Source organism: Engraulis encrasicolus, chromosome 24, assembly GCF_034702125.1.
Source record: "Engraulis encrasicolus isolate BLACKSEA-1 chromosome 24, IST_EnEncr_1.0, whole genome shotgun sequence".
In the NCBI taxonomy this organism is placed as follows: Eukaryota; Metazoa; Chordata; class Actinopteri; order Clupeiformes; family Engraulidae; genus Engraulis; species Engraulis encrasicolus.
The window spans coordinates 10041419-10067176 of NC_085880.1; the positions used below are offsets into that span (position 1 = coordinate 10041419).

General features: G+C 41.7%; 2 protein-coding genes across 2 annotated transcripts in view; one reads left to right on the top strand and one right to left on the bottom strand.

Annotated features, from left to right (window-relative positions):
• Window positions 1–2572: 2572 nt before the first annotated feature.
• LOC134441860 (solute carrier family 22 member 7-like) lies at window positions 2573–13750 on the bottom strand. The gene is made up of 10 exons (XM_063192278.1): window positions 13320–13750; window positions 11695–11798; window positions 10020–10174; window positions 8306–8474; window positions 7726–7849; window positions 7360–7469; window positions 4937–5151; window positions 3922–4030; window positions 3453–3659; window positions 2573–2661 (listed from the first exon to the last, which is right to left on the bottom strand). Exons 1-10 carry the CDS (start codon window positions 13737–13739, stop codon window positions 2604–2606), a joined length of 1671 nt encoding a protein of 556 aa, XP_063048348.1. The 5' UTR covers window positions 13740–13750; the 3' UTR covers window positions 2573–2603.
• Window positions 13751–19110: 5360 nt separating this feature from the next.
• Window positions 19111–25758, top strand: part of srbd1 (S1 RNA binding domain 1) — a 128129-nt gene continuing 121481 nt past the window's right edge. Inside the window, exons 1-8 of the mRNA XM_063191808.1 lie at window positions 19111–19199; window positions 19649–19735; window positions 19862–20228; window positions 20875–21099; window positions 22014–22180; window positions 22704–22821; window positions 24448–24586; window positions 25232–25328. Coding sequence (XP_063047878.1) covers window positions 19668–19735; window positions 19862–20228; window positions 20875–21099; window positions 22014–22180; window positions 22704–22821; window positions 24448–24586; window positions 25232–25328 — 1181 coding nt within the window. The 5' untranslated portion in view covers window positions 19111–19199; window positions 19649–19667. The remainder of the gene's footprint in view (window positions 19200–19648; window positions 19736–19861; window positions 20229–20874; window positions 21100–22013; window positions 22181–22703; window positions 22822–24447; window positions 24587–25231; window positions 25329–25758) is intronic.

Genomic DNA, 25758 nt, shown 5'->3' on the forward strand with positions numbered 1-25758 from the left:
AGATCAATGGGGCTTCCTGAGAGATTCAGTTTACGTTTTCAGTTCCTAAGACCTTATCTATTTCCTGAAGTCATTTGATTTGGTTAGTCACCCTTGAGACCCTATCGATAGAGGAACCCCAAGAACTCAAGAACCAAATGGTGATACCTGGTGACCGCAATTAAGGTAATAGAATTAAGAGAATTAAGAGAATTAAGTTTTACTGCAAACAACCTATACCTTTACATTTACAACAGCTTCAGACACATTCATAAGCACACAGGTTTCAGCAATTCAATCAGTGTAGCTAACCAAGTGATCCAATCAACATGACTATGGACTTTGGTGTATACGCAATAGGTGACAAGCCGTATTCAGAATTTCAATATTCTTAATTAACTTCTTCATCCATAGTTTTCTGTGTCAAGAATATGTTCTTCATTATGTATGCACAATCTATGAAATTATTTTAATGAAACCTTCTACAAATATATAAACCGTTGTTTAGTAATGTTTGCAATGTCTGCTCCTGTATTCCTTGCGCATTCTTCTCAGATACTTGTTTGCAAACTCGCACCTGCCTGTATCAAACTACGAATACTGCCTCATGCCTTTCTCTGTACTGCTGCCTCGATTTCCTGTCCCGCTCCTCTGCCCGCCCTCCTTGTGTGTGTGTGTGTGTGTGTGTGTGTGTGTGTGTGTGTGTGTGTGTGTGTGTGTGTGTGTTTCCCCCCAGGACTTCCGGATACCTGGTGACATTTCTCAGCCACTGGGACACGTACACACGCATGCACACTTTCCCCCCCAATCCCTCAATAAACTGAGAATCCTGACGGATCTGTTGTCCTCCTCGTACATCTGGTCCATGACTCCATGACATAATGCATGTGTGTTTCAGAAACAAACAAAAAAATCAGAGAAAAGTCTGTTCCAAACAATATCTGGCACAGGGTGAGAGCCTGTCAGGTTTTGCATTTACCCGACACACATTGTCCCCCACTGCAAAATGTAGCAGCATTGATGTTTGTTAGAATTTGAGAAAAAAATGCTGGCTCATACTCACAATGAATATCTACATATTTGTAGCCTATGTGTTGGGTTTCTCTATGCTTGACCAGGTGAGGTCACTGGGCCTCTAGGGGCGTCGCCCCTGTCTGCGATGTGGGAGGTTAAGAAAACACTGACCTCTGGAGGTCGTGAGGAGGTACTCCAGCTGCATCAGTCAACTAATCGCATACAAACACTAACATATTTATGCAAAAATGTTTGGAAGTCAGAGGCGTGCTCAGTCCCTTTAGGAAGATGAAAAAAGTATTCTTGTGGGTGCTCTTTGGTTCAAGGTTCAATGTCAATGTCAATGTCACGCATACGGCAGTTGAGCCTTCTTCAGGGCATAGTGATACATAGTGATACATAGTGCTACGCGTGGGCAATTTTAAAGTCCTAAATGGACATCAGGCTTGTACGAAATTCCGAATGGAAAGAAATTCAATTCAAAATAATGCCATAATACGAACACTAGGTGGTGCCATTACCTTGAATTTCTTTGAATTTAAGCTACACCACCCATTGAAAGTACATAGAACACCACCACCTTGTGTTCGTATGATGGCATTACTTTGAATGAAAGTTCTTTCCATTCGGAATTTCGTACAAGCCTGATGGACATGTCATAATAATAAAGACATTTTAACTATACTTTTTGGAGTGCCTTGGTGAAGAAAAGTTTTTTCTCTTTTCAAGCAACTTTTTTGATATTTATGCAGTCAGGTACCAACAGGGAGAGACAACGGGGTCTTTCCATTACAATGTATATACTATATTGGCTGGTGGGGCCTTTCAGATTACTTTGTCCTAGGCCCTTCAAAAGCTGGCAGCGGCCCTGATTGTGTATGTAAGTGAAAAATACATTTACAGTACTTGAAACTCTAGTCACTGGCATACAAAAACACATCTTTAACCCATTTTCCTGAATTAATTGCGTTATCAATGATTGACTCTTTTTGTTTCCCACAGCACAAAGGCATGCCATACTGTCGCAGATACCTGTGCAGACTTACAAACTCACACATACACACACACACACACACACACACACACACACACACACACACAGAGAGACACACACGTGCGCGTGCGCACACACACACCATTTAAATAATAAATATAAGTAAGTTGCCTCTGTCCTGAGGCATGGAGATATAGGCCTATAGTAGTAACGGCACAGAAGCTGTAAATGATCATTTGTGTGTTGAGTAAAAGTAAAATATAAGAGGAACTTAGATGGCAGAATGAATTCATTTTGTGTTATAATAATGTAGCCTAATAATAATATTATCAATTTATACCATCTTGTGCGTTAACATTTAGCATAGCATTGATTCATCTTTGACTAGCCAACCCTAAGTATGGGAGTATTTGTATTTTGTGTCTGATAAATTCACCACTGGGATGTGATGTAGTACAAAACAACATTTGGCATCAGGAAGGCTCATTGGCAAAGGAAATAAAAAGTGCATCACAATGTATACCAAATGATGTTACCAAAATTATGTTGACAATTTAACAAAACTTTATTAGACTTTGCTGACAATATCACCCGTTGCATGACGTTGTCACCCTGATCAGCTCTTTCCATCTCCCAGCTTCTCTGTTTCCTCGGGTGATTCCACATGTAGTGCTCTACAATGCAATGACAACTCAATATTAATATAACACAATTCCTTTGTTAGGTTTCATTAACTGAAGGAAACAATGCAAGAAAATGAAACTTAGATTTTATAATCCCCTTTCAATTAACCTAACTCAGTCCTCTTTAAGTGGACCAAAAAGTGAACCGACAGAAAAATAACTCAGTTCTGTGTTTGTTCATATTATAAAAAGAAACGGCTGGTCTTTCTGGTCCCATTAGGCTTTATTGGGGTTTCAGTCCTCTTTGTCCACGCTAGAGCTCTAGAGCTCACTCTAGCACTCTCCAAACACAGTCTCATCCCAACTAGTCAATTTCTGACTACAGTTGACCCGACGGCAATTTTTGACGTTGAGGGCATACCTGCAACGTTGCATGTTGACAGGGTCACCTAAACCTTTCTCTAACCCTAACCAAGTTTTGTTGCCACAAGGGGGCGTGTCACGTTTTGACTCCTTAGACATCAAACATTGCTGTCTGGTCAAAGGTAGTCAGAGATTGAAGAGTTGGGATGATGCGACACTCTCCTTCAGTAATTACCCTCTGCATGTGAGTTCTGAGAGGTTATGTTGCTCTCCCCCTTAAACGTTTCTCTAATTCACATCTGCCCAATTTGGGGCCTGCAAAAAGCTTTTATTTTTAACCCCCCCCACACACACCTTTCTTACATCAGTCCGGTTTGAGCTGACAGTTTGGATATTTCTATCTCAAGTCTTCATGGACTTGACTGCAGTTAATCTTCTGGCCACCTTTACATGCAATTGAAGTAAATACAGCACACTACCTTGTCCCCTCCACGTCCTCAATGGTCTCTGGCAGGCAGCGGTCGCGCGTCTCCGGCAGCCGACTGGCTACCAGGCTGGTTGCCACGGCGATGAGGCACAGGAGGACCTGAGGCAGACCATGCCCAACGTCGTCCAGCAGCAGGATTTGGGGTGCTAATGCCACACCCACACGACCCCAGAAGGAGTTCCAGCCCATGCCGTTCTGCCTGCAGCGGATATAGAGTACAGGGGACGGGGAGGGTCAAGACAACATGCCCTCCCACTCAACACAGCGCAAGGAGAAATTGTTATAATGGAATTGGTATTTTAATGATGTGCAATGAACTAACCTAGTGTGATATGTAATTATTATTGTTTAATACCTGTCATAGATAGGAATATAGAATGTGTGTACACATGCACACAAACACAAACGCACAATTGTAATCAAAACTGCATGAAGAAGACTGTACGTGGACAACACATTACCTGACCACAGTAGGGTAGAGCTCAGAGCTGTACAGAACCAGCGTGGCAAAGGAAGTTGCTGAAAACCCTTTACCGAGAACTGATATCACTGTCCTGACCACCTTATGGTCTGAGGTAGAGAGAGAGAGAGAGAGCAAGAGAGAGTTTGTGTTAAGATATGAGATTCATTTAAAAATAAAACTCATTGTCATCATAATGATGGTTCCACAGCTGAGCAGGTCTTTCGCTGCCTACTACCCAGAATCCACGTCAGCTCGTCCTCACAGGTGAATAAATAGCCACCAGATCAACTCTCTTGGAATGCTCTTTAGTTTGACACTGTATTACTATGATATGAAAATTGAAGGCAGAAATCAACATTGTAGTATCTATAGCTCAATTGTGAAGCAAAAAGTGGCGGCCGAGTTGTGTTGTGTCAAGCTGTAGTAATACCAGAAAACCAGCAGTGGAAAAGAGGCACTAGTGTACTGGTGTCCTGGGATAGCAACCGGGACAGTGTCCCAGGATAGCGTAGATGTTGCTGTCCTGGGAATGTCTTGTTGTCCCAGGACAATAGCTGGTTGTCCTGGAACAGCAACTGGGTGTCCCAGGACAATAACTAGTACTATATGTCCCGGGACAGAGTTTTGGTTGCTGTCCCAAGACACCTGCCAGGACACTGTCTGGGGACAGCAACCATTTGTCCTTGGACAACAGTTGGTTGTCCTGTCCTGGGACAGTGCCTAGTTGTTTCACAACAGTCTACACAGGATATTAGCAACAATACAGTTCAACTAAACTGCCTCTTGAAACAGCGCAATCTGGCAGCACCCGAGACCCGTGGACTGTGAACCAAAGAACATAAATGAGAATAAGGATTTCAAGCTAGGAAAAGATGAATACAGGGTCATTTACAGGATGTAAATCCTCCATTGGCGGCAGAAATGGCATCTGGTTGCATTACATATTTATTGTATGACACAGGCCTGCGTTTGCTTCCCCTTTACGTTCTTTGCTGTGAACTTCTTTACTGTACCTTTTGGGATAGCTGCCACCATGGCAAGACTCAGGCCAGCCAGGAAGAGAGACCCACACTCTGTCTTGCGGCGCCCAATCTTATCGATCAGGTAGTATACGGACAACTTTGTGGGAAGCTCAACACCGGCATATATGAACTGTGTGAGGTAGATGCTGACGCCGAAGCCTGCGATGTTAAAACTGATGCCATAAAAGGTGGAAGCAACTCCATACCTGAAAGAGAGTAAACTCAAATGACATATGGCAGAAAACTGGCACTGATAATGAAAGTGAAATGCATGATATGTCATCAGCCCTACAGGCCCTGAAGGTAGAACACTGCGCAATCCATGTATGGGAGTGTGTCTATGTTCCCACGGCCCATTGGTCCCACAGCCCATTGGTCCCACATCACTAAGATATTATTTTTTAGGCCCATTGGTCCCACAGCCCATTGGTCCCACAACAAATTCCTGCTACTCCATGTGCCAACATTTCTAAGAATTTATTTAAATTTAGGCCCTATGGTCAATGGCGGGGAGAAAGGCATGTTCTCTTTGTTTGCACGGAAATGTGGAAACATAGAGTTGTGGAAAATAGGGCCTATATTTTAATAATTTATAGAGATGTCCGATATTGGCTTTTTCGCTGATATACGATATGCCGATATTGTCCTACTCTCAATTTTCGATTCCGATATGGGCCGATACCGATGTCGATATATGTGGGTTATTTTTCCTCATAACAAATTTTAGGTAACATTACAAATCTGCTGTTGTGGAACAAACAGCCCCACTAGATGCATTCTCGAATGCAACAAAGCTTTCCAAATATTAACATCGTCTGTGCAAAATAGAAAAATATTTAAGGAGAGAAGTGTACAGTAATTCAAGCATTATTATATCGGTTTTGATAGGTCAAAAATCCAATACCGATATTGACCGATATTACATTTCATGCTATTATCGGGCCGATAATATCTGTGGGCCGATATTATCGGACATCTCTAATAATTTATTAAAAATGTGTGGAAATTGAGCAGTATGAGTAAGCTGTGGGAGCATTGGGCTGTGGGACCAATGGGCCGTGGGAACATAGAGCCGACCCGTCCATGTATATTAGAAATACTCCCTCAAGTCAAGGTCAGAGTTGCAAAAAAAATAAGCCGAAGTCGCTATTGGCTCGCTGAAAAATCACTAGATGACGTCATGATGATACATGGGGTCTGCTCATTTTTCCGACGCCCCATTGGTCCTATGTGTCAATGTTCCGAACATTTCCCATTGATCCTACAGCACTTAGTCTCAGATAACTTTTTACCAATAAAATGAAACCCTTTGTCCCGACAGTCCAATGTTCCGACCAAAAGCTGCTTTTAGATCACCGTCATCTCTGAGGAGTCTGACAGCCTGCGCAGTGGTCATACTGTCTGTGACAGGTTAGGTTTAGGGAAAGTTTTGGTCAAGGCACAAATTTAAAACTCAGAAACATTGCAATAGACAGGTTTGGGTTAGGAATGGTTTTGGGTAGGGCACAATTTGGCAACTTGGCAACATTGCATTAATGACAGGTTATGTTTAGGGGTGGTTTTGGTAAGGGCACAGCTAGACGAACTCAGACGGCATCTATGTGCTCGTCGCAGCGCATGCAGCTGAAGTCTACTTGGCACCGGGAAAAGCAGGACATACGACCTGGGATGATAGCCAACCCCAAACAGCCATTGGTCGGAACATTGAGCTGTCGGAGCAAAGGGTTTAATTTAATTATTTCGAGTTAGTGGGCTGTAGGATCAAGGGGAAATTTTCGGAATATTGACGCGTCGGACCAAAGAGGCGTCGGAAAAATGACATGCTACCATGATACATATGACGTCACAGCGTCATGCACGGCAAAATCATGCCAGCCTTTGTTCATAATACAAATGGGCAGTGCTAGCTACTTTTTGGAGATCAGAGCTTATCTGCCACCCTGCTTACCCTTGGGAAACGTTTCTGACGCCGATGCAGAGTTGCAATTAGTTGAAAAACAATGACTTACTCAAAAAGTCGCCAGGGATGGCAAAAAATCGCTAAATATAGCGACAAAGTCGCTAATTTGGCAACACTGGTCAAGGTTAATACAAAATATGAATGTTTTTCAGGGGATCACCTGTTGAAGCTCTCTTTTAACAGAAATGCATAATAATAGGCATTGTGTGCTACCGGATTTGCACATGATGATAGAAGATATAAAATTGGAATTGAAAGGTTGCAAGTTCGTTGAGATTCCACATCACATGGCTGAGGTGCCCTTGAACTTGGCACCTAATCCTAATACCACATTACTCCAGGGACTGGAAACAATACCCTGTACCTAAATAACTGAGACTCAATTATAATTTAGGCTAATGCAATGTAATGCAAATATAATGCATGAAAAGTAGTCTTGTGTTCTATACTGTACCAGGTGAGACCGGTAAACAGAGCCAGTTTCCTCATTTTAGGAGTTCTCAGCAGATCCAGGTAGGAATACTTCCTGCCTCCACGGTCTGACATCACTATGTTAGACAGATTCTACACACATATGGAACACATAAGCATAGGCATGCATCAACACATTTACACATAAATCAATCAATTGGTCAATAAGTCAATTAATTAATTAATCAATTAATTAATTCCTTAATTATTTCATTAATTCATTTATGCACACAGCACATTGATGATTAAAAACATGTAAGTGAGACTTTTGAGTAGACGGAACAGAACTCTGTGTAGTGAAGTGCAGAGATATTGTAGGCACTTAGAGACACATCAAAACTTTACCGACCTCTGGTTTGATGGATGAGGCCTTTTCCTGTTTGCCGTTCATCTTGATGCACTTCTTTAAGTAGTGATGTGCTTCATCCAGCCTCCCATTGGCTATGAGCCACCTAGCAGACTCTGGTACCCACCTGTTTAGATCACAGGAGAAGATAACTTTCAAAAGTGTCAGCATTCAATTATGCAGACAAAATGTGACCATCATTTCTTCTTAAACATACATGAAGAGTGTGTGAAATGAATTATGTTTTGTTTATAAGCTTACACAAACCCTAATGGTAAGTGACAGAAGAACATATCCCTGCTTTGCACAGTCAACAACACCTTAGCTCAAATTTACAATGATGGGCAACTTGGATTGCGAAGATCACAATCCAGTGCATTGAGTGCACCTCTTATTCCAAATGATCTGGTTTTACCTGACCATTTGAACTATTTTGACAAGTAAAATTAGGTCGTACATTTGGAATATGGAGTGCACAGGAAGCTTCTGAATCCAGCTTGCCCATCAATGCAGATTTCATGTAGGCCTACAATAGTTAATTAAAAATGGTAAGAAGAATTATGAATGAACTGGACCTTGTTACCTCCAGGATATTATGGCCAAGGCCACAGGGGATGTGACTGCCACTGTCAGCCACCTCCAGTCTCTGATGAAGAACGCCAGAAAGGACAGCGACATGAACCCAAACGTCCACGACAGGCTGTCAATCACTCCCACTAACTTCCTGCTCTTGATGTCCACCCATTCAACTACTGCAGAGAGAAATTATGGTGTTATACCACTTTGTCCAACCCTTGTTGTCTCACCAAGCTAGTACAACATGCTAAAGCATTACCGCTACGGTTAAGGTTGGGCGTGGGTTAGGGCTATGTTAGGAGCATATTGATAGGATACTTTGCAGAAGAATCTCATGCATAACACGTTAGTTTTGATGAGCAAGTACAAAGAGGATACACATGCACACGCACAGGCCCATTGCAACTAGTTAGGCAATCTAGGCAATTGCTTAGGGCCTTCATCTTAAAGGTGGGCCCTACAAGACTGATTATGTATTCCAATACAATACCATAAATGGCAACAAGAAACATCTACAGACTGTTATGACTCAGAAGTGGAAGAAAGCTATGTTAAAAAAAATCCTTGGTGGAGCCCCCTTCAGTGGCAGCCGTTTGAGCGCCAATCGAAAGGTTTAATGATGAAGCCAAATTACCTCTCAGGGCGCCAGAAGAGAGAGGAAAGGGACAAGAAAAAAAATGGGACAACCGTAAGTGTAAGTGCAGAATTAATGGCAGAACTTTAACTTGCTGGGGATGTCCACATCTGCTGAACACACATTCTTTACAATAGGGGACGAAACCTACCTAGCCAAGTATTGACATGGTCTCTCTGTCTCTGCAAACTAATTTGAATTAATTTCAACTTTATTCTTGACAATATAATATCGACATGTCCAAATCAGTAATTTGCTTTCAACGATATTCTCAGGATTTTGAGTTTAACGTGAATATGCTGGCTTTAAAGGTACACTGTGATTATTTTTAGTAGTTTATTTCCAGAATTCATGCTACCCACTCACTGATGTTACCTTTTTCATTAATACTTACCACCACCATCAAATTCTAAGTATTCAATATGACAGGGAAAATTGCACTTTTCATACATGAAAAGAGGGATCTTCTCCATGGTCCGCCATTTTGAATTTCTAGTAATAGCCAAAAATGAATGTTCTTGGGCCACACTAGAAAATATTAGTTTATATTACTTAGTAAACTTTCATGAAAAGATCAAATTTGGCAATAGGCAGCCCAGTTTCAATGAGCAGCATAGTTGCAATACCTTTTTTGACCATTTCCTGCACAGTGTACCTTTAATATATTTTTAAATTCCTATTTGACACTTATATTAATCATTAATGCTGTAATTCATCAAAACACTTTGCTTATAGTATGTCATGTTTACTATTCTGTTACTATCAGATGTTGTGCACATCCTGAAATTTTAATTGAGATGCAATGAGATGGCCTTCATACATCCTCCGACCACAATTAAATCCGTCACAATGACACCACTTAGTAATCGTGCCTTCTCTGTCACAGTTTAGAACATTCTAAATGTAACTTTGTTAGGGACCCTTATCTTGAAACAGCCCTGCACACACACACACACACACACACACACACACACACACACACACACACACACACACACACACAGACACACACACACACACACACACACACACACACACACACACACACACACACACACACACACACACACACACAGAAGTATCTTACTGAGCACAGAGGTGACAATGACAATTCCAGTGATGCTGAAGCCGGTGAAGAATCTCAGTACAGCAAACATGACGTAGGAGGTGGAGAAGATACTGCCCAAAGCAAATGCCATCCCTGACACATACGACACCAGCAGCATTATTCGGCGACCATACCTGTGAGAGAGAGAGAGAGAGAGAGAGAGAGAGAGAGAGAGAGAGAGAGAGAGAGAGAGAGAGAGAGAGAGAGAGACATGAGTCATGGGGTAAAAGTTGAGGCTCAAGATAATGGGAAAAGGAGGCGCACACAAGGCTTATGTGAAAAAGTGTATTGAAGTCGAAATTAAACAACAGAAGTCTGAGGTTAACTGGAGAAACAAACGTTTCGGAGCTAGTCCATTCTCAATGTCTCCAGTAGCTTTTTTTGGGAGTGCATGCACCAAGCAATACACGGGTGTTAAGTGCAGGCGCAGACGCCGACCTTTGTTGGTCTTTTGTCATCTAAAAGTTGAGGCAACATCAACTATTTTTCACAGTATTCAATTATTACAGTATATTAAGTATATAATTATCTACTACATGTATATAAAATAAAATCATTACATTATGATTTCCATTCTTTATTAAAAGAATGGCATGGCATGCAAAAAGAAAGGCATGGCACTGCCGCCCTCTATAGGCTATATCCACTAGTTTGGAGGAGCAAAACATCTTTGAGACAATTCTGCAACCAACCCGTAGTCCGACCAAAGATCAAAACTACTATGCTTGCCTGAAGTTGGAAGGTAAAGCGTGAGTAAGTTGCTTTAATGAGTTCAGACCATAGCCAGGGGGGTCACAGGTTTAATTACAGCACTTTTCCATGAGAGGCCATTTCTGAAGCACTTGGTCAAATTGGAGGTCACCAAGGTCAAATTTGTCATTGGGCATGATTAAATTTGTCATGCTCAATTTCATTTCTGGGTAGAAACAAAGATCAACCTCACGTTGAGTTACTGTAACATCTCTATTTATGACAGTTGGTGGACAGGTTTAAATGACTTGAAATGTTTTACAGTGTGACGGCAATGTTCCCTTCAGAAAAAAAACATTTAGTTAGTGACTAATGATGGGGAAAGTATTGTGCTTCGTCATGTATGTACATGAGATGTAATTTGAAACCAAACAATATTTGGTTTAGTTTATACATTTTTGAGACACAACTTAATCATGTCATGTCAGTCCCTGCAATGCTAAAATAAAAAGAAAACAACAAGAAAAGAAGAAAAACTGAGTGCGATTTATTTCCTTACTATGAGACACAACTTAAAAAATTACATAGCCTATTTAATTAGCCTGATTATCATCGACTTCAAGACTTGGTCTGACCAAGAGCACAACAATTAACGTTTCCCAAACGGCATGGTTATCCCACCTCCCTATAGGTTTGCAACTGGTTGACTGATGTCAGAAGAAATGGGTAGAGTTCCCAATTCTTCGGGAGATCAGAAACGATAGTTGCATTACTCTTGGCCTGCCTAGAAGCGACGCAGAAGGTGTTGCGTCACTAGGAGGGTGTGGCCTGGCTAATAGCCTATATGAAAATCAAAATGCATGTCTTTAGGATGGAGCCACGGTGTTTGTTGTCCACAGTATGTGGCTGCTTTCACTATAAAGTGCTGGAGGAAAGTCACTACAGTATAAATGAGGGAGCTCACCTGTCACTCATGCTGCCAAAGAACACCGCTCCAAACATGACTCCAATGAAGAATATGGTAGCAGTGCCTTTGTTCATCCCTTTCCTCTCACACACCAAATCCCACTGCAAGAGCAACACCAAGAAAAGTCACTACATTCCTGCATACCAAACAATCCTAAACAATACCTACTGTAACATAAAGCATCCATAACATCCTGAGGCTACAAGTGTTCACGACATTCAACAAACAAATATTTTGAGACACCTATATTGCCCTACAAAGGCAAAGTGCAGTAACTACGCCGACATTGAAACCGAGGAAAGGCTTTCAAGGTATTGGTAGGTTGGATATGGTAGTTACTAAAACAACATATTTGACATAGGCCTACTAGTTATCTCTAAAATGGGACTCAGTTGGACCACATGGCTTTGTCACAAGATACAGGAGGTGTTATGATGGCTATTTGCAGTCTAAACTCAATTTTGGCAAATATATAGTTGCTGCAATTTGTGGCAGTATAGCCTTCTAATGTCTAATGTCTTCTATTGCAGACATAGTTTGATAATAATGAAGCAACTTAGACTTTGAACATGTTGAAGACCTTCAAGATTTTGTCATCCTTTGATTACACCACTAGTGTCAAAAGTGTCATGTAATCAAGTGGTATGAGAAAGGGTTACACACAAAGAGTAATATTAAAGTAAACAAGTATATAATAAATAGAGTAAATAAATAAATAGAGTGAAAGGTCAAGACTGATCCATCCAGAGTTTAAGGGTGCACACCTGGTCCCTTTCAGCCATTTAAGCGAACTCTGTGACTCAGCATTTTCTGTGCATATGTAAATGCTCCAAAGTGTACCCAGACCCCTCGGAAGTGAATTTACTGAGACATTTGTTGATGTAGTCTCAATATGGTTAGCTTATTAGTCCTGACAAGTTACACTTGTGACAAAGTGTAATCACGTAGCCCCATAATGCAGGCCGTTCCACCAGTGGAACACTGCAGTTCAACTAGTACTACACTGCTATGACATAAAACAGGACCTTTAGTAATGCACAGGGTATTACCAGTTCCTTTGTAATACACTCACAAAGCAAAAACAGAACTGAGTCCTTTTGCTGTCGGTTCACTTTTTGGTCCACTTCAAGAAGACTGAATTTGGTTCTCTTAATAGGGTGGTGTGAAAATACCCTAAGCAAATTTTGCCATCTACAGAAGAACTTCAGTTGCCCACAACTAAGCTCTTTGAGTGAAAATGTTGCACGTTTAAATGATATGGTGTTGATTATGCAATACAAAAAAACCCCTAACTCCATTCACCCGTAGCCCTATCCTGTGCACTTACTTGTCCTCCGTAGGTTCTCCACAGTTTGTTTATTGCTGCACTTTGTTTCCCTCTGCTTTACTTGATGCACTCTGTATTCACCCCACACTCCCACACCCCACACTCTGCACTTGTAAATGGCGTTGGATAAAAGTGTCTGCTAAATGTAATGTTATGCAATGTAAAACTCTAAAATGTAGTTCAAAAGTTAGTTTTTCCCCTGAATTTAAGACTTTTTAAGCTAAAAGTGAAAAAAAGCTAAAATTCAATAACTTGCAGTGTTGTACATTTCCCTTTGAGAGATCAATGCCTTTACCTCAGATGCTAGTGTGCTGGTGAACGTGCTGTTGTCATATACCCATCCATTCTGGCATGGCACAGTAGGTAGCTGGGTGGTGGTGATATTGGAGGAGTTACTGGGCATTTGCAGCTGCAGAAGATGCAACTGTGGCTCCGTGTACATGAGACAGGAGGAGAAGCTCCCGTCCGCCTGTTTTGGGATGCTGACAGTTAGCCTCTGTTCCATGGACAAGTTCTTCAGAAGGTCCCAGTCACCAAAGTCTCCATCACCACCCAGCGAGCTGATGTCACAGTGATGGGACGGGATGCCCGCGATGAAGTTGTTAATCAGGAAGTGACATGGCAAGGTGAAGCGTCCCAGGAAGCTGAGGCAGAGGATCATCTTCTGGAACTTTCCAAAGCCATCAATCTCTTGAAGAAGGTCCTCAAACTTCATCTCTCAACAAATGTGATCTATGAATAAGGTCCTCTGCAGCTTTTTAGGCTACTGTAAGCAGGACTAATGTGTTGTGACGCCAGTTCTCTCGCCCCCTAGATCTCTACGCTCATTATCCCTCAGCACACTGCTGTCACTCTCACGCTCACCTCTCACTGGGTTTCCACCGGATTGTCCAAGGCATTCCAGTCTCTTGCCCTCCCCCCTCTCCTTCTCTCTCTCTCTCTCTCTCTCTCTCTCTCTCTTTCTCTCTCTCTCTCTCTCTCTCTCTCTCTCTCTCTCTCTCTCTCTCTCTCTCTCTCTCTCTATTGCTCTTACATTGTCCCAATTTTCACATAGTGCGTTCACAACATTACCTATAAGCACATCAAAGCATTCCAAAGGTTGTCAAAGATGCCATGCATACATATGCATGAAGTTTTTACAAATGTTTCACTTTTGTAAAACATTCATCCCTATCCTCTACAAAATAGGATGTGAATCAGTCTGTTATGTATTACGTAAACCCATAGCTCATTTGTGTAACCTGAAGACTTGTATTGACACCTCACCTTTGGTCACCTGTGTCACCTTTGATTCCACTGGAATACATAGATTCCATATTTTTGCTCAGGAATAAGTTTGGTTTGAGTGAGACGGTGCAAGTGTTTATTGTTATGCTCGGGATTCGGGAATGTTGTACTGAGTAACTGCGAGAAGTGAATGAAGCCCCCACAGCAGGCTACACAGCTGTGGCTATGTTCAGGCCCGGACTGGTGCTCTGGCATAAAGGGCATTTCCCAGGGGGCCGACTGTCCTCAGGAGTCCGAGGCTGCTGTTTCAGCATCGTTTGAGACTGGAGCACAATTTATGTGCCCGGGCCCTTTTTCGGTCCAAATCTAGTCCAGATTATGTTCACAGCTGTGACGATAGAGGTGATAAGACTGAATGACATTCAGTATACCATTACTTGGAATCACTTAGACTCCTTGCACTTGTAGTCCTATTGGTACGTTGGTACTTTTATCTTCTGCTGCTGTGTGTACTAGAAAGGGAGGCTTTGGACTGAATTGTGCAATGCAAGGCCGCTGACAGCTAGGCCCAGGACAAAGTCATCTGAAAGGGCGCCCCCACCTAATGCATACAATGTGATGATAAACGAATTTGGGCCCCCTCTGTCCCTGGGCCTGAGACAACTGTCCCCTTTGTCTCTCTCTGTCGGCTTCCCTGGTGCTATGTATAATGATAATAAAGGGATTTTGTATTCTATTTTATTCTATTGTATTCTATTGTATTCTTCTACTGTGTTTTTTCCCCGCAATGACTTTATGGCAAAGGCTATGTCTTTCATTTTGACAAAGACAAAGTTGTTGGTGTTGAACACATTATTCAGAGGACCTGCAGTCTTGCAGGAAATGTCACAATGTGTTAAACAGCTTCTCATTTGCAGTCAGCTTTACCAATTAGTTTCCATCCATGGCAATTCATGGGGTGCCAATTAATTTCTTTGGCCGGTTCCCAAGAGGATATTTTAGTCTCAGTGTTCTTGTGTATCTCAACTACGGTAATAAGGAAACATGAACACTGCTCCACGGACACGTCTTCACGATTATTTTGCATAGGCTTTCTGGCCAATTGTAGTTTTGTTTTACAAATATTTTTTGAAAATAAATTAAGTGCTAAATAGACCAACTTGTTTTCAGTATGCCAGTTCTAAGCATAGATACCAGTCTGTGCATGTGTGTCTCTGCGTGTCATTTTGGGATTCAATTGCATAGGCTTGTCATATTGTATCCATAGTGTTCACAATTTCTTAGGTAGTTTCTAGAAGAATAATCATTCAATATGCTGTGGATAGAAGCACCACAATTGGTAGTCATAGAGGATCTTTAGAGTGAATATCATAATTTCAGAAAAAAAATCTGTTTTGAGTTTATTAAAGGTACACTGTGCAGGAAATGGTCAAAAAAGGTACTGCAACTATACTGCTCATTGAAACTGGGCTACCTATTGCCAAATTTGATCTTTTCATGAAAGTTTACTAAGTAATAAACTTATATTTTCTAGTATGACCAATGTACAGTCATTTTTGCAGCTAAAAATGGCTATTTCTAGAAATTCAAAATGGCGGACCATTGAGAAGATCCCCTTTTCATGTATGAAAAGTGCAATTTTTCCAGTCATAATGAACACTTAGAATTTGATGGTGGTGCTAAGTATTCATGAAAAAGGTAACATTAGTGAATGGGTGACATGAATTGTGGAAATAAACATCTAAAAATCTCACACAGTGTCCCTTTAAGGTAATAATAATAATAATAATAATAATAATAAACATTTTGAAGGCTTTTTTGACAGGACAGCTGGTGACAGGAAGCAAATGGGAGAGAGAGATGGGGAAGGATTGGCAAATGACCCGGACCGGAATCAAACCCGGGTCATTAAGGTAATTTTTAAGGGAAAATCCAAGTTGACCGCCCAAAACGAATCACTAGTTGTAAAAAAATGCATTGCCTGGACATTATGACTTAATTGGCAGTTTCTTGGCATTGGGCATTGCATGTGAACCAACCCTTTAACCTGTTTAAACACAGCGGTTTTTTTGCTGTTACCAGAATGGCAATGACTGAGTCGTAGTGCATTACTTAAGGTCTAAAATGAATTAAAAATTTGAAAATGAATTTTAAAAAATGAATTAAAAATTGCAATTTTCTCCCACAGAGAATATTTGAGACGCCCTGCCTATGATGTCTTCAAATCACTAAAGGAATTATCTACCAAATTAAAATTAGGCCTATAGTTAGGCCTACTCGACTCTATGGTTCTATTCAGCATGAAAAGTTGTTTCTATTATGTGATGTCGGCTATGATTATGTCCTCGACTGTAAGTCGCATTGGTTAAAAGGCATCTGCAAAATGCAATTCAATGTAAAGTAATGTACTGTACTATTAGTTACTAACATTGTTTAGAACAGGAATGGGCAACTGGAGGTCTGGGGGCCACATGTGGCCCGCCTCCTCACTTGGTGTGGTCCATAGATTAACATAATTTGATTTTGAGCCAGCATTGAAGTTAATGGGAGTGACTATATTTCTTTAAAGCTAAACATTTAGGCCTAGTTTTGGTTGTTTATCAAGGACATTTTTAATATGCAATGGTTTGATAAACATTAAGGTAGGCCTATAAATGTACAATTTTTAATAAATCATTTTGTAGCTTCTCTTACCTCATTATTATAGTATGACTATGAGTATGTATGAGTGAACGTATGTGGTCATGTGGCCCTCTGATAGAGCTCGAAAGTCCCGCCCCTTAGTTCCGCGTTTCACGGGACCTAAGCTGACCATCTAACAACATGGTAGAGAGTAAATATCTTCTGATCTCAGTCATGATATGCGCTGGGCTACAAATATGCTGTTTAAGAGGCTAGATAAAGATTATTCATGCAGAAGTATCAATGTTTTGTTCCGAGGCCGTCGGCATGAAAAATGTGAAGAAACACAACTTTCTAAAAAGTTTGGGGGTTCGTACGAAAAATTAAGCAAAAATATCAGAAACAACATATGAATGAATGAATGAATGAAACTTTATTGTCATTGTACAGGTACAACGAAATTGGTAAAGTGCGGATGCTCACGGTGCTTAAAAATCAACAAAGAACCTATATATATACTATATAAAAATAAATAAGATTTTAAAAAGTCAGCTGTGCAAAATTAAGTGTGTAGATTGCTTTTGGATAAAAACTGTCTTTTAGCCTGTTTGTTTTTGTACCCAGAGCCCTGTAACGCCTGCCTGATGGCAGCAGCTCAAACAGTTTATGTCCAGTATGGTAGGGGTCTCTGATGATTTGCTTGGCTTTCTTTAGACAGCGACAGGAGAACAACTCCTCTAAAGAGGGCAGGGGACAGCTGGTGATCTTCTGAGCTGTGCTGACCACTCTCTGAAGAGCTCTTCTGTCCGCTGCTGTGCAGCTGGAATACCACACACATAAACAGTATGTTAGGATGCTCTCTATGGAGCTCCGGTAGAAGGCCACCAGTAGACTTTGGGGTAGATGGTTAGCCCGTAAGACCCTAAGGAAGTACAGTCTCTGTTGTGCCTTCTTGATGGTGGCAGTGGTGTTGGTGTTCCAAGTAAGGTCGTCCCTCAGATGCACGCCCAGGATCAGAGACCCTCTCCACACAGGCCCCATCGATGACCAGCGGTTGAATGTTAGCCTTTGTCCTCCTGTAGTCCACTATCAACTCCTTTGTTTTTGAGATGTTTAGGAACAGGTTGTTCTCCTTGCACCAGACCGATAGACGCTGCACCTCTTCCCTGTATGCAGTTTCGTCTCCCTTGGAGATGAGACCTACGATGACATATATGGAGCTCGTGGCACAACTCGAAGGGGATCGAAATATCATTTTAATACCGCCATTGGATTACATGCTACGATTTTCGGCTAAAAACGCCGTTGAGGTCCCATGAAATCGGGGGAAGTGACGTCACTTTCGAGCTCTATAGGGAGGGAAAGTAATCTCATCGCCCCCTGCTGGCAACGTTCCAACCACCTGCAACAAATGAATGTTTTTTTTCTTTGAAAAATTACATCTCGGCCCTGACGACGAAGTAGAAGTAGTGGCAGTCATATTATGGGCATGTTGGCCCGTTTTATCGAACCAGGTGGTAAAATGTTCGGTTTTTCACTGATCTGAGCTGATTTTAATATTCTTTAAAAAGCTAATACAGAACTACACTGACTGGCATGTGTGGCTTGTTTACTCCATGTAATTAGCATAGCCAAATTAGCATAGCCAAACATGAGCCAGAGAGGTTACTCGTCACCACAGAAGCCATCATATCTACTAGAGAATTTAAAACCATACCAAAATGATCGCGTGTATATATGTGTAATAAGAAGACAATGTGGAACTCATAGGATTACAAGAATGTGAAGATATGCGAAGAACTTGCGTTCGTTCGCGTTCATTTGTTTCTCTGTGTTGTCAACGAGGCGCGAAGCACAGCATGCTGGGAGCTGTAGTCCGTTTCCGACCAGATTGGCACAATTTCTATTTTTCTTAAAAGGGCAAAAAATGACTTGAGATTTTCACAGGTAGTAGTTCATGCTATTGTGTACGCTGAAAAATGTGTCTGGTGTTATAGTTCCAAGTCATATCTTTGTGGGATTTTTTTTAAAACTTGTCTATGGGAGTTTCAATAGGATCACCCTGGTGTTTGGAACGTAACCGCTAGGATCGCTGTTTTCCACTTTCCCTCCCAATGGTGGCAATGATGAAAAATGTTGGCCATCCCTGGTTTAGAACTACACAGTGAGACTTTTATTATGACACGCCCGGTCTGACCCTGCTGAAGTTTACTTGCTGTGTTTTGCAGCTGCAAGTGAAAGAGAACTGCGAGAGCTCCTGATGTTGCGAGAGTGTGTGGTGCATCTTATGTTTCAATAAACAATTGAAAACTCCTGGAAATACATCGTAAGTCTATGTTCATTTCAGTCATGTTGACATTGATAGTTACCGGATGCTTTACAAGCAAGACAGTTGGCGTACACCACGAAAGGGAAGGTTGCTAACTAGCCATCTCACATTGTAAGTGAGTTGGCAGGCAGGGCGCTAAATTTAAACGAATTGGTAGCAGCTAGTCGTGTTCCCTACCGAACTACGAAAGGACGTGTGACTAATTCTAGTTGTAAACATAAAATGCATCTGGTGAAATTAGGTGTTACATCTACACCGACACCGACAGCGCATAGACCTAGCAACTTGCTCATTACGAGTCACTTTCCAGTTTTTGACAGCAGCACTGCCAAAGGTTAGCCTGTGATACAGCAGCTGCTATTGTGATTCTTTTTGCCATAAGAAGCGTTTGTTCAGTCATCAATGCGATATCTACTGAATGAATGTGCTATGAAATCTCGTGGCAGGCTTCTACGGCTCGTGAAGATGATGCGAAGGGCGAAAACGACAAAGGTGTACACAGAGGTGCCATCAGATGATGAAGAGGAAAACCCGTGAGTGTGTTTATTTGTTGGCTGTGTGCTGCGTGCGGTGCGACTGGTAAACTGCACAACTCTCGAAATTGCTGCTGTGTTGAGTGTTGTTGAATGATTCTCTTCTCTCGGCTCATCTGATTTCAGGCAAGGGGATGCAGAAGACGGTAGTGACGACACAGCTGACGATTCATGGAACCCAGAGCCAAATGTGTCAAAGAAAAAATCAGTGGCCAGGAAACCGGCAAAGCCCAAGGTACCCAAACCCCCAAAAGAACCCAAACCCCCTAAAGAACCCAAACCTAAAAAGGAACCTAAACCAAAGAGGGAGCCCAAACCAAAAGCAGAGAGGAAGCCCAGAGCTCCCAGGGTCCCCAAAGGAAAGGCAAAGGAACCCCCAGCAGTCGCTTCAGCTGCAGAACCAGAGACACAGGTGCCAGGTGCAGCCGAGGATGGAGTTGGAGCCAGTTCTGAAAGAGATGGGCTACTGGACCCTTTTAGGGTCAAAGAAGAGGTGGGTCACAGACCTTTTAATTAAATAATGAATTATGCATTAAATATTATGAAATAATACATGATAAGAATAGGTCTATATAAGCTCTATCTTTCAATACTTGGAGACCTTGTTTGCACAGTTGCCGGTTCAATGAAAACAATCAGAAAGGCTGGAAAGATGCAAACGGAAAGTGTCAAAGAAGTGATATGGCTAAAAAAGATAGCCTTATAACAACATTTATTACCTTGTAAGTTAATTATATATTTATTACCTTGCCAACATTGGTAACATAAAGTGGGCTGAATACTGTCCCTTTTTCTCTCATACTGACTTCACTTGCCCCCTGCTTGACTGTTATTACATACGTAACGGAAGCTAACTAGCAGAGTTGGTGTGGAACGTTGGTAAACCTCCCTCCCAAAGCCTCATACAGTGTCGATGCCGTTGAGCTAGGGGACTGGTCCTTTAGTCCAGTGGTATCGTACTGTGCCTCCCATTTCCGAACTGATGTAGTTGACGAGGTCGCACGTTCGCGCCCCGAGGGGGACGAACAGGTGCAAGATTACCTCCGTCACACATAGTTATTGCAAAGCTTGGTGAAGGCATGCTGTATTTGTAATAGTACCACCAGTAAAATGGTATTCTGTGTTTGTCTTGTCCACAGAGACTGTCCTTTCCAATGCCCAATAGCTGCCTACCTAGTGGGAGTAACATCACCTCCTCATCGGGCCTGATGAAGAAGGAGGAGCCTGAGGATGACTTCACTTTCGAGGAGCCAGCTGCCAAGAAGCAGAGGACCTCCACTGACTCCCAGGGCCGGCCAGTCAGGCAGCCCAGATCGGTGGACATTTTTGGGGAGGGCCAGCACATGAACTGGGACCCCATTCAGGTATAATCATCATAGCCTACATGTGTTTTTTCTCCCCCTAATTAACCAGGATTTTTCTGATAGTCCCACATGATAATGCATGTGTAATGTCAGACTGGTGACATGCTTGCAAGCTACGTATGCACATTTCCTATTTTATATTAACTTTATGTCTGTTAGCACATGATGAACACATCAAAGAACACACCAAAGAACACATCCAAAGAAAGAATTGTACTTTATTTGCAGTTTTGCTATTTGTACAGACTCAGTATTGTGATAAAGCGGTTATATCTTTCAGATATCTTTCCGTTTTTGTTGTTGTTGTTGTTAGCTGTCCTTTTTATAACTAGTGCAGAGCCCATATCTGCCCGTGTTGTGTGTTTTTTTTTACTGTACATGTCTGTATAGGAGTCGCTATGCCCAGAATGGCAAAGTGACACAAGACAATGGAAATTTGTTTAATTAGTATATTTTACGTCCTAACGGCATGAAACGTTGCACTGCATACTGTCGCACTACTGGAAAGGCACCCTCTAAATAGGTGATCTTTCAGGGGAGTTACATGGGAGATGAGCATGGATTGGAAGAGACAAATTGGCCGTCAGGAGGAGCCACAGACAGGCCTGTCTTGAATTATTAAATGGAGGATTTAAGTTCAAAAGTTCAAAAAAGTTCTTTATTTGCTGTTTGTTCCAAAACTAGTAGTCCAGGCTTATTGGAACTCTTGTGTAGGCCCTCTGAGTCAATAAATCGAAAAACAAAAAGAAAAAGACAAAAAGATATTAAAAAGTGATCCAGATAAAAAAAGTCAAATACAAATAAGAAAATCCAGTAAATTGGTCAAATCTTCTGTTTTGCCATCAATCTGAGTTAAGTAGGGTAGAGCAGTAACGTGTGTGCGCGTGTCTGTCTGTCTGTCTGTGTGACATCAGGTGCTAGCTCAGAGGACAGGTGTGGAGCAGTGGGTATGTGGTAACATAGCTCGGCTGCTGCGTGAGGAGAACACCATCCCGTTCCTGGTGCGCTACCGTAAGGAGATGATCAACTACATGGACGCCGACACACTCCGAGAAGTGCAGCTGGCGCTGGAGGAGCTATGGTGAGAGCGAGAGACAATGTGTGTGTGTGTGTGTGTGTGTGTGTGTGTTTGTTTGTGTTGTGTGTGTGTGTGTGTGTGTGTGTTTGTTTGTGCTTCTGTGTGTCTGTCTACGTGTTTACATTTGCCACATGAAGCATTATTATAGCTTGAAAGTGTGTTTGTGCAATTCTTGGATAAGAAACAGCAGGAAATCCCTGGAAGACCCTGGTTGACCCATCTCGGTGTGGGAATTATTACAATGTTATGAATATTAATTAATAATAATTTAATATAAAGTAGTAATCATTATTATTTTTTGACTAATGATCATGCAATGTGTAGAGAGTGTTGGAGATGTGAAAGATAGGACACTTCTGTTATTTGGGAGTAACGCAGCTATATTATGGTAAAGTTTGAAAAAGCTTCTCTCAGCTCACTTGCAGTTATTTATATCCACCACAAGATGGCGACAGAGACCGTTCATTTATAGAATTTACACTGTAAAGTGTGTGTGTCTGTGTCTATGTCTGTGTCTGTGTTTTAGCGGCCTGGCAAAGAAGTGCCAGTCTGTGATCCAGACACTGAAGAAAGATGGTGTTCTGACGTCCGAGTTGGAGGGTTCTTTGAAGAACTGCAGAACACCTGATGAGCTAGACCACGTGGTAAGTGTATATGAATATTAGCTTCACTAAGTGTCATGGCTTTTATGGGGTGTGTTATAGTCTTCTGACAACACATCTCTGTTGTGCACTATGGATATGTATGTCCTTTTACGGGAGGTCATGGAAACTTTGGGGTTTTTATTTGGTTCGGGGAAGTAATGGAAAAGTCATGAACATTTTTTAGTCTGATTTGGAATGGGAACCCTGACTCTTCGATCTTGACGCTTTACACGTGTCTATTCCCTGTACTCCCTCTATGAGAAACTGATATTTACTGGTCTGCCAAAAGTACAGTATATTTTTTAGCTAAAGATGTCTCTTACTTGAAATTGAATACTTTTTAGTTGATGGTGATGGAAGATACTCATTGTACAGCCTGATCTCCAAAAATTCTGTGCTCCTGGACACGGATGTTAAGGACACGAAATCCGTGTCCAGGAGCACGGATTTTGCCAAAATTCCGTGCTCCTGGACACAGAATTGTTTTCCGTGATGGGCACACGGAAGTGCTTTCTATAGGCTATTACCACAGCACTGTGTAACTCTATCATTAGAAAATACATACCAAATGCTAATCCTAAACAAAATAATGCTATAGCAATTTAAGTTGTGCCCTGACCAAAACATTCCCTAACCTTAACCTGTCATTAAAGACATATTTTTGAGAAATACCTTTTCCAGTTGGTTGCAAGGCTATCAAATTCATATAATGAATGAAAGAAAAGTAGCTGTGCCCAGACCAAAATAATCCCTAACTCTAACCTGTCAGTAGGAAGAACATTTTTTGAGAAAAAATATTTGAAATTAGAAAAATCCTGAGAAAACACAATACTGTGGAAACATAGAGCTGTGGGAGTAGCCTATAGAGAGAGCACTTCTCTTGCTGTGTTCCATTATTCACCCTCTGTACTGTGTACCTTGTTTGAGTGCAGTGAAGTACCCTTTCCACCCTCCGCAATTCACGAGGCGAGTACATTCCGATTCCCGTTCTGTCTGATACACTTAACGGAAATGACGGTTGGTCGCGTGTCATCCGAGTTTACCAACCGCCAATATGCAATTCAACACGGAAGGCACTGTTCGTTATGCTAACACTTTTTAAAGTTACCCCTGCCTCTAATACACATGGCGATTGTCTTTGGAATCAAAACTATGCTGTTATCACGGAGATTCAACCTTTTGACAGATCTGACACTCAACTACGTCACAAACATGGCGGCCGTTGAGTGCGAAAAGTGTACAGTAACTCCACACTTCGAAAAATGGCCGTTTTGGGGGCGTTATCCGGGTAATTTACAGTACACTTTACCGTCGCGATTAGAAATGGAACACCCTGCGTACCCAAACACAGTGCGGAAAGGGCGGACAGTACGAGTATTGGAACACAGCGTCTGTGTCAGTCACGGAAAACAATTCTGTGTCCAGGAGCACGGAAAACAATTCCGTGTCCAGGAGCACGGAATTTTGGCAAAATCCGTGCTCCTGGACATAGATTTTGTGCCCTTAACATCCGTGTCCAGGAGCACAGATTTTTTGGAGATCATGTTGCATTGTAAATAGGCAGAATGTGCAGTAAAGGACATAAGTTTGGAAAAATAACATGTTCTACCTGTTGTCTGTTCCCAGTACTCCCCCTATAAGAAAGGCAGCAAGCTGTCCAAGGCGCGGAGGGCCAAGGAGCTGGGGCTGGAGCCAGCAGCATTGACTCTGCTGCAGAGCCCACAGACCCTCAACCTGCATGCATACGTCAAGCCCGGCACTGAGGGTACGCACCCCACATGTCTCCTTTATCCCATGTCTGTTTATAAATGCCTTAAGTGTAGCTAGATATTTTTATATTCAGATTCATTTAATCTTTTTTTGTTTTTCTAATATGTATTGTGCTTTCATATGGATCCAGTAAAATAAAGAACAAACAAGTGCTTTAAAATCTTCAGTATGGTGAGGCATTTAAAACCTACTTGTTTGAGTTTTGGTTTATGTATAAACAAAACGTGCTCACCGGGCCCAAGTCTCATTCTCTTTGGTAAATAGAAACATTTACGATTAATTACTGAAAAATTACAGTGTATGCTTTGGCATTCATCACAATCACAGACAAGTTTGAGAGGAAGAGCTCTAACCTCATTTAATGTTTCCTTTGTGTGATTAAAAATATGATCAGGAATATTTTATAATATAATGATAACAATACGATGTATTCAGAATAATTCAAATTTTTTTTGTCAGTAGGGGGCAGTAGAAGATCATGAATGTAGTAAATTTTGTGTGTGTGTGTGTGTGTGTGTGTGTGTGTGTGTGTGTGTGTGTGTGTGTGTGTGTGTGTGTGTGTGTGTGTGTGTGTGTGTGTGTGTGTGTGTGTGTGTGTGTGTGTGTGTGTGTGTGTGTGTACGTACGTCCGTATCCACAGGCTTGTCCACCTATGAGGAGGTTGCTACAGGTGTGGAACAGATATTGGCAGACAAGATTGCCAAAGACACAGACACGCTCAACCAAATGCGCTCAATGTGAGGACCTCAAGTTGGCCTTTCTCACTCCCTACAGTGCGCGCGAACACACACGCGCACACGCGCACACACACACACACACACACACACACACACACACACACACACACACACACACACACACACACACACACACACACACACACACACACACACACACACACACACACACACACACACACAACCAACACAAACACTGAAGGATCTGCATTTTTCATCACATATAACAAACTATTACTTGCATTGAAATGCATTTTTTTCTCTATTTTCCTCTGCTCGACATACAGTATCTGTTGCTCTCCTGTTTATCATCTGAATAACCATCGTCTTGCATCTGTTTTAACTACTGTCTTATTTCCTGCCGCAACGTTTTCTCTTATCTCTCACCATAATTGATTTTGCTTTTGCCTCTATTCCTTTTTTCTGTTTC

Coding starts and splice junctions, on each gene's coding strand:
- LOC134441860 (XM_063192278.1), bottom strand. CDS start 13,739: ATGAAGTTTGAGGACCTTCTTCAAGAGATTGATGGCTTTGGAAAGTTC. Junction 8,475..10,019: donor CATTGTCACCTCTGTGCTCA/GTAAGATACTTC, acceptor TTCTCTCTGCAG/TAGTTGAATGGGTGGACATC. Junction 7,470..7,725: donor CCTCATCCATCAAACCAGAG/GTCGGTAAAGTT, acceptor ATATGTGTGTAG/AATCTGTCTAACATAGTGAT.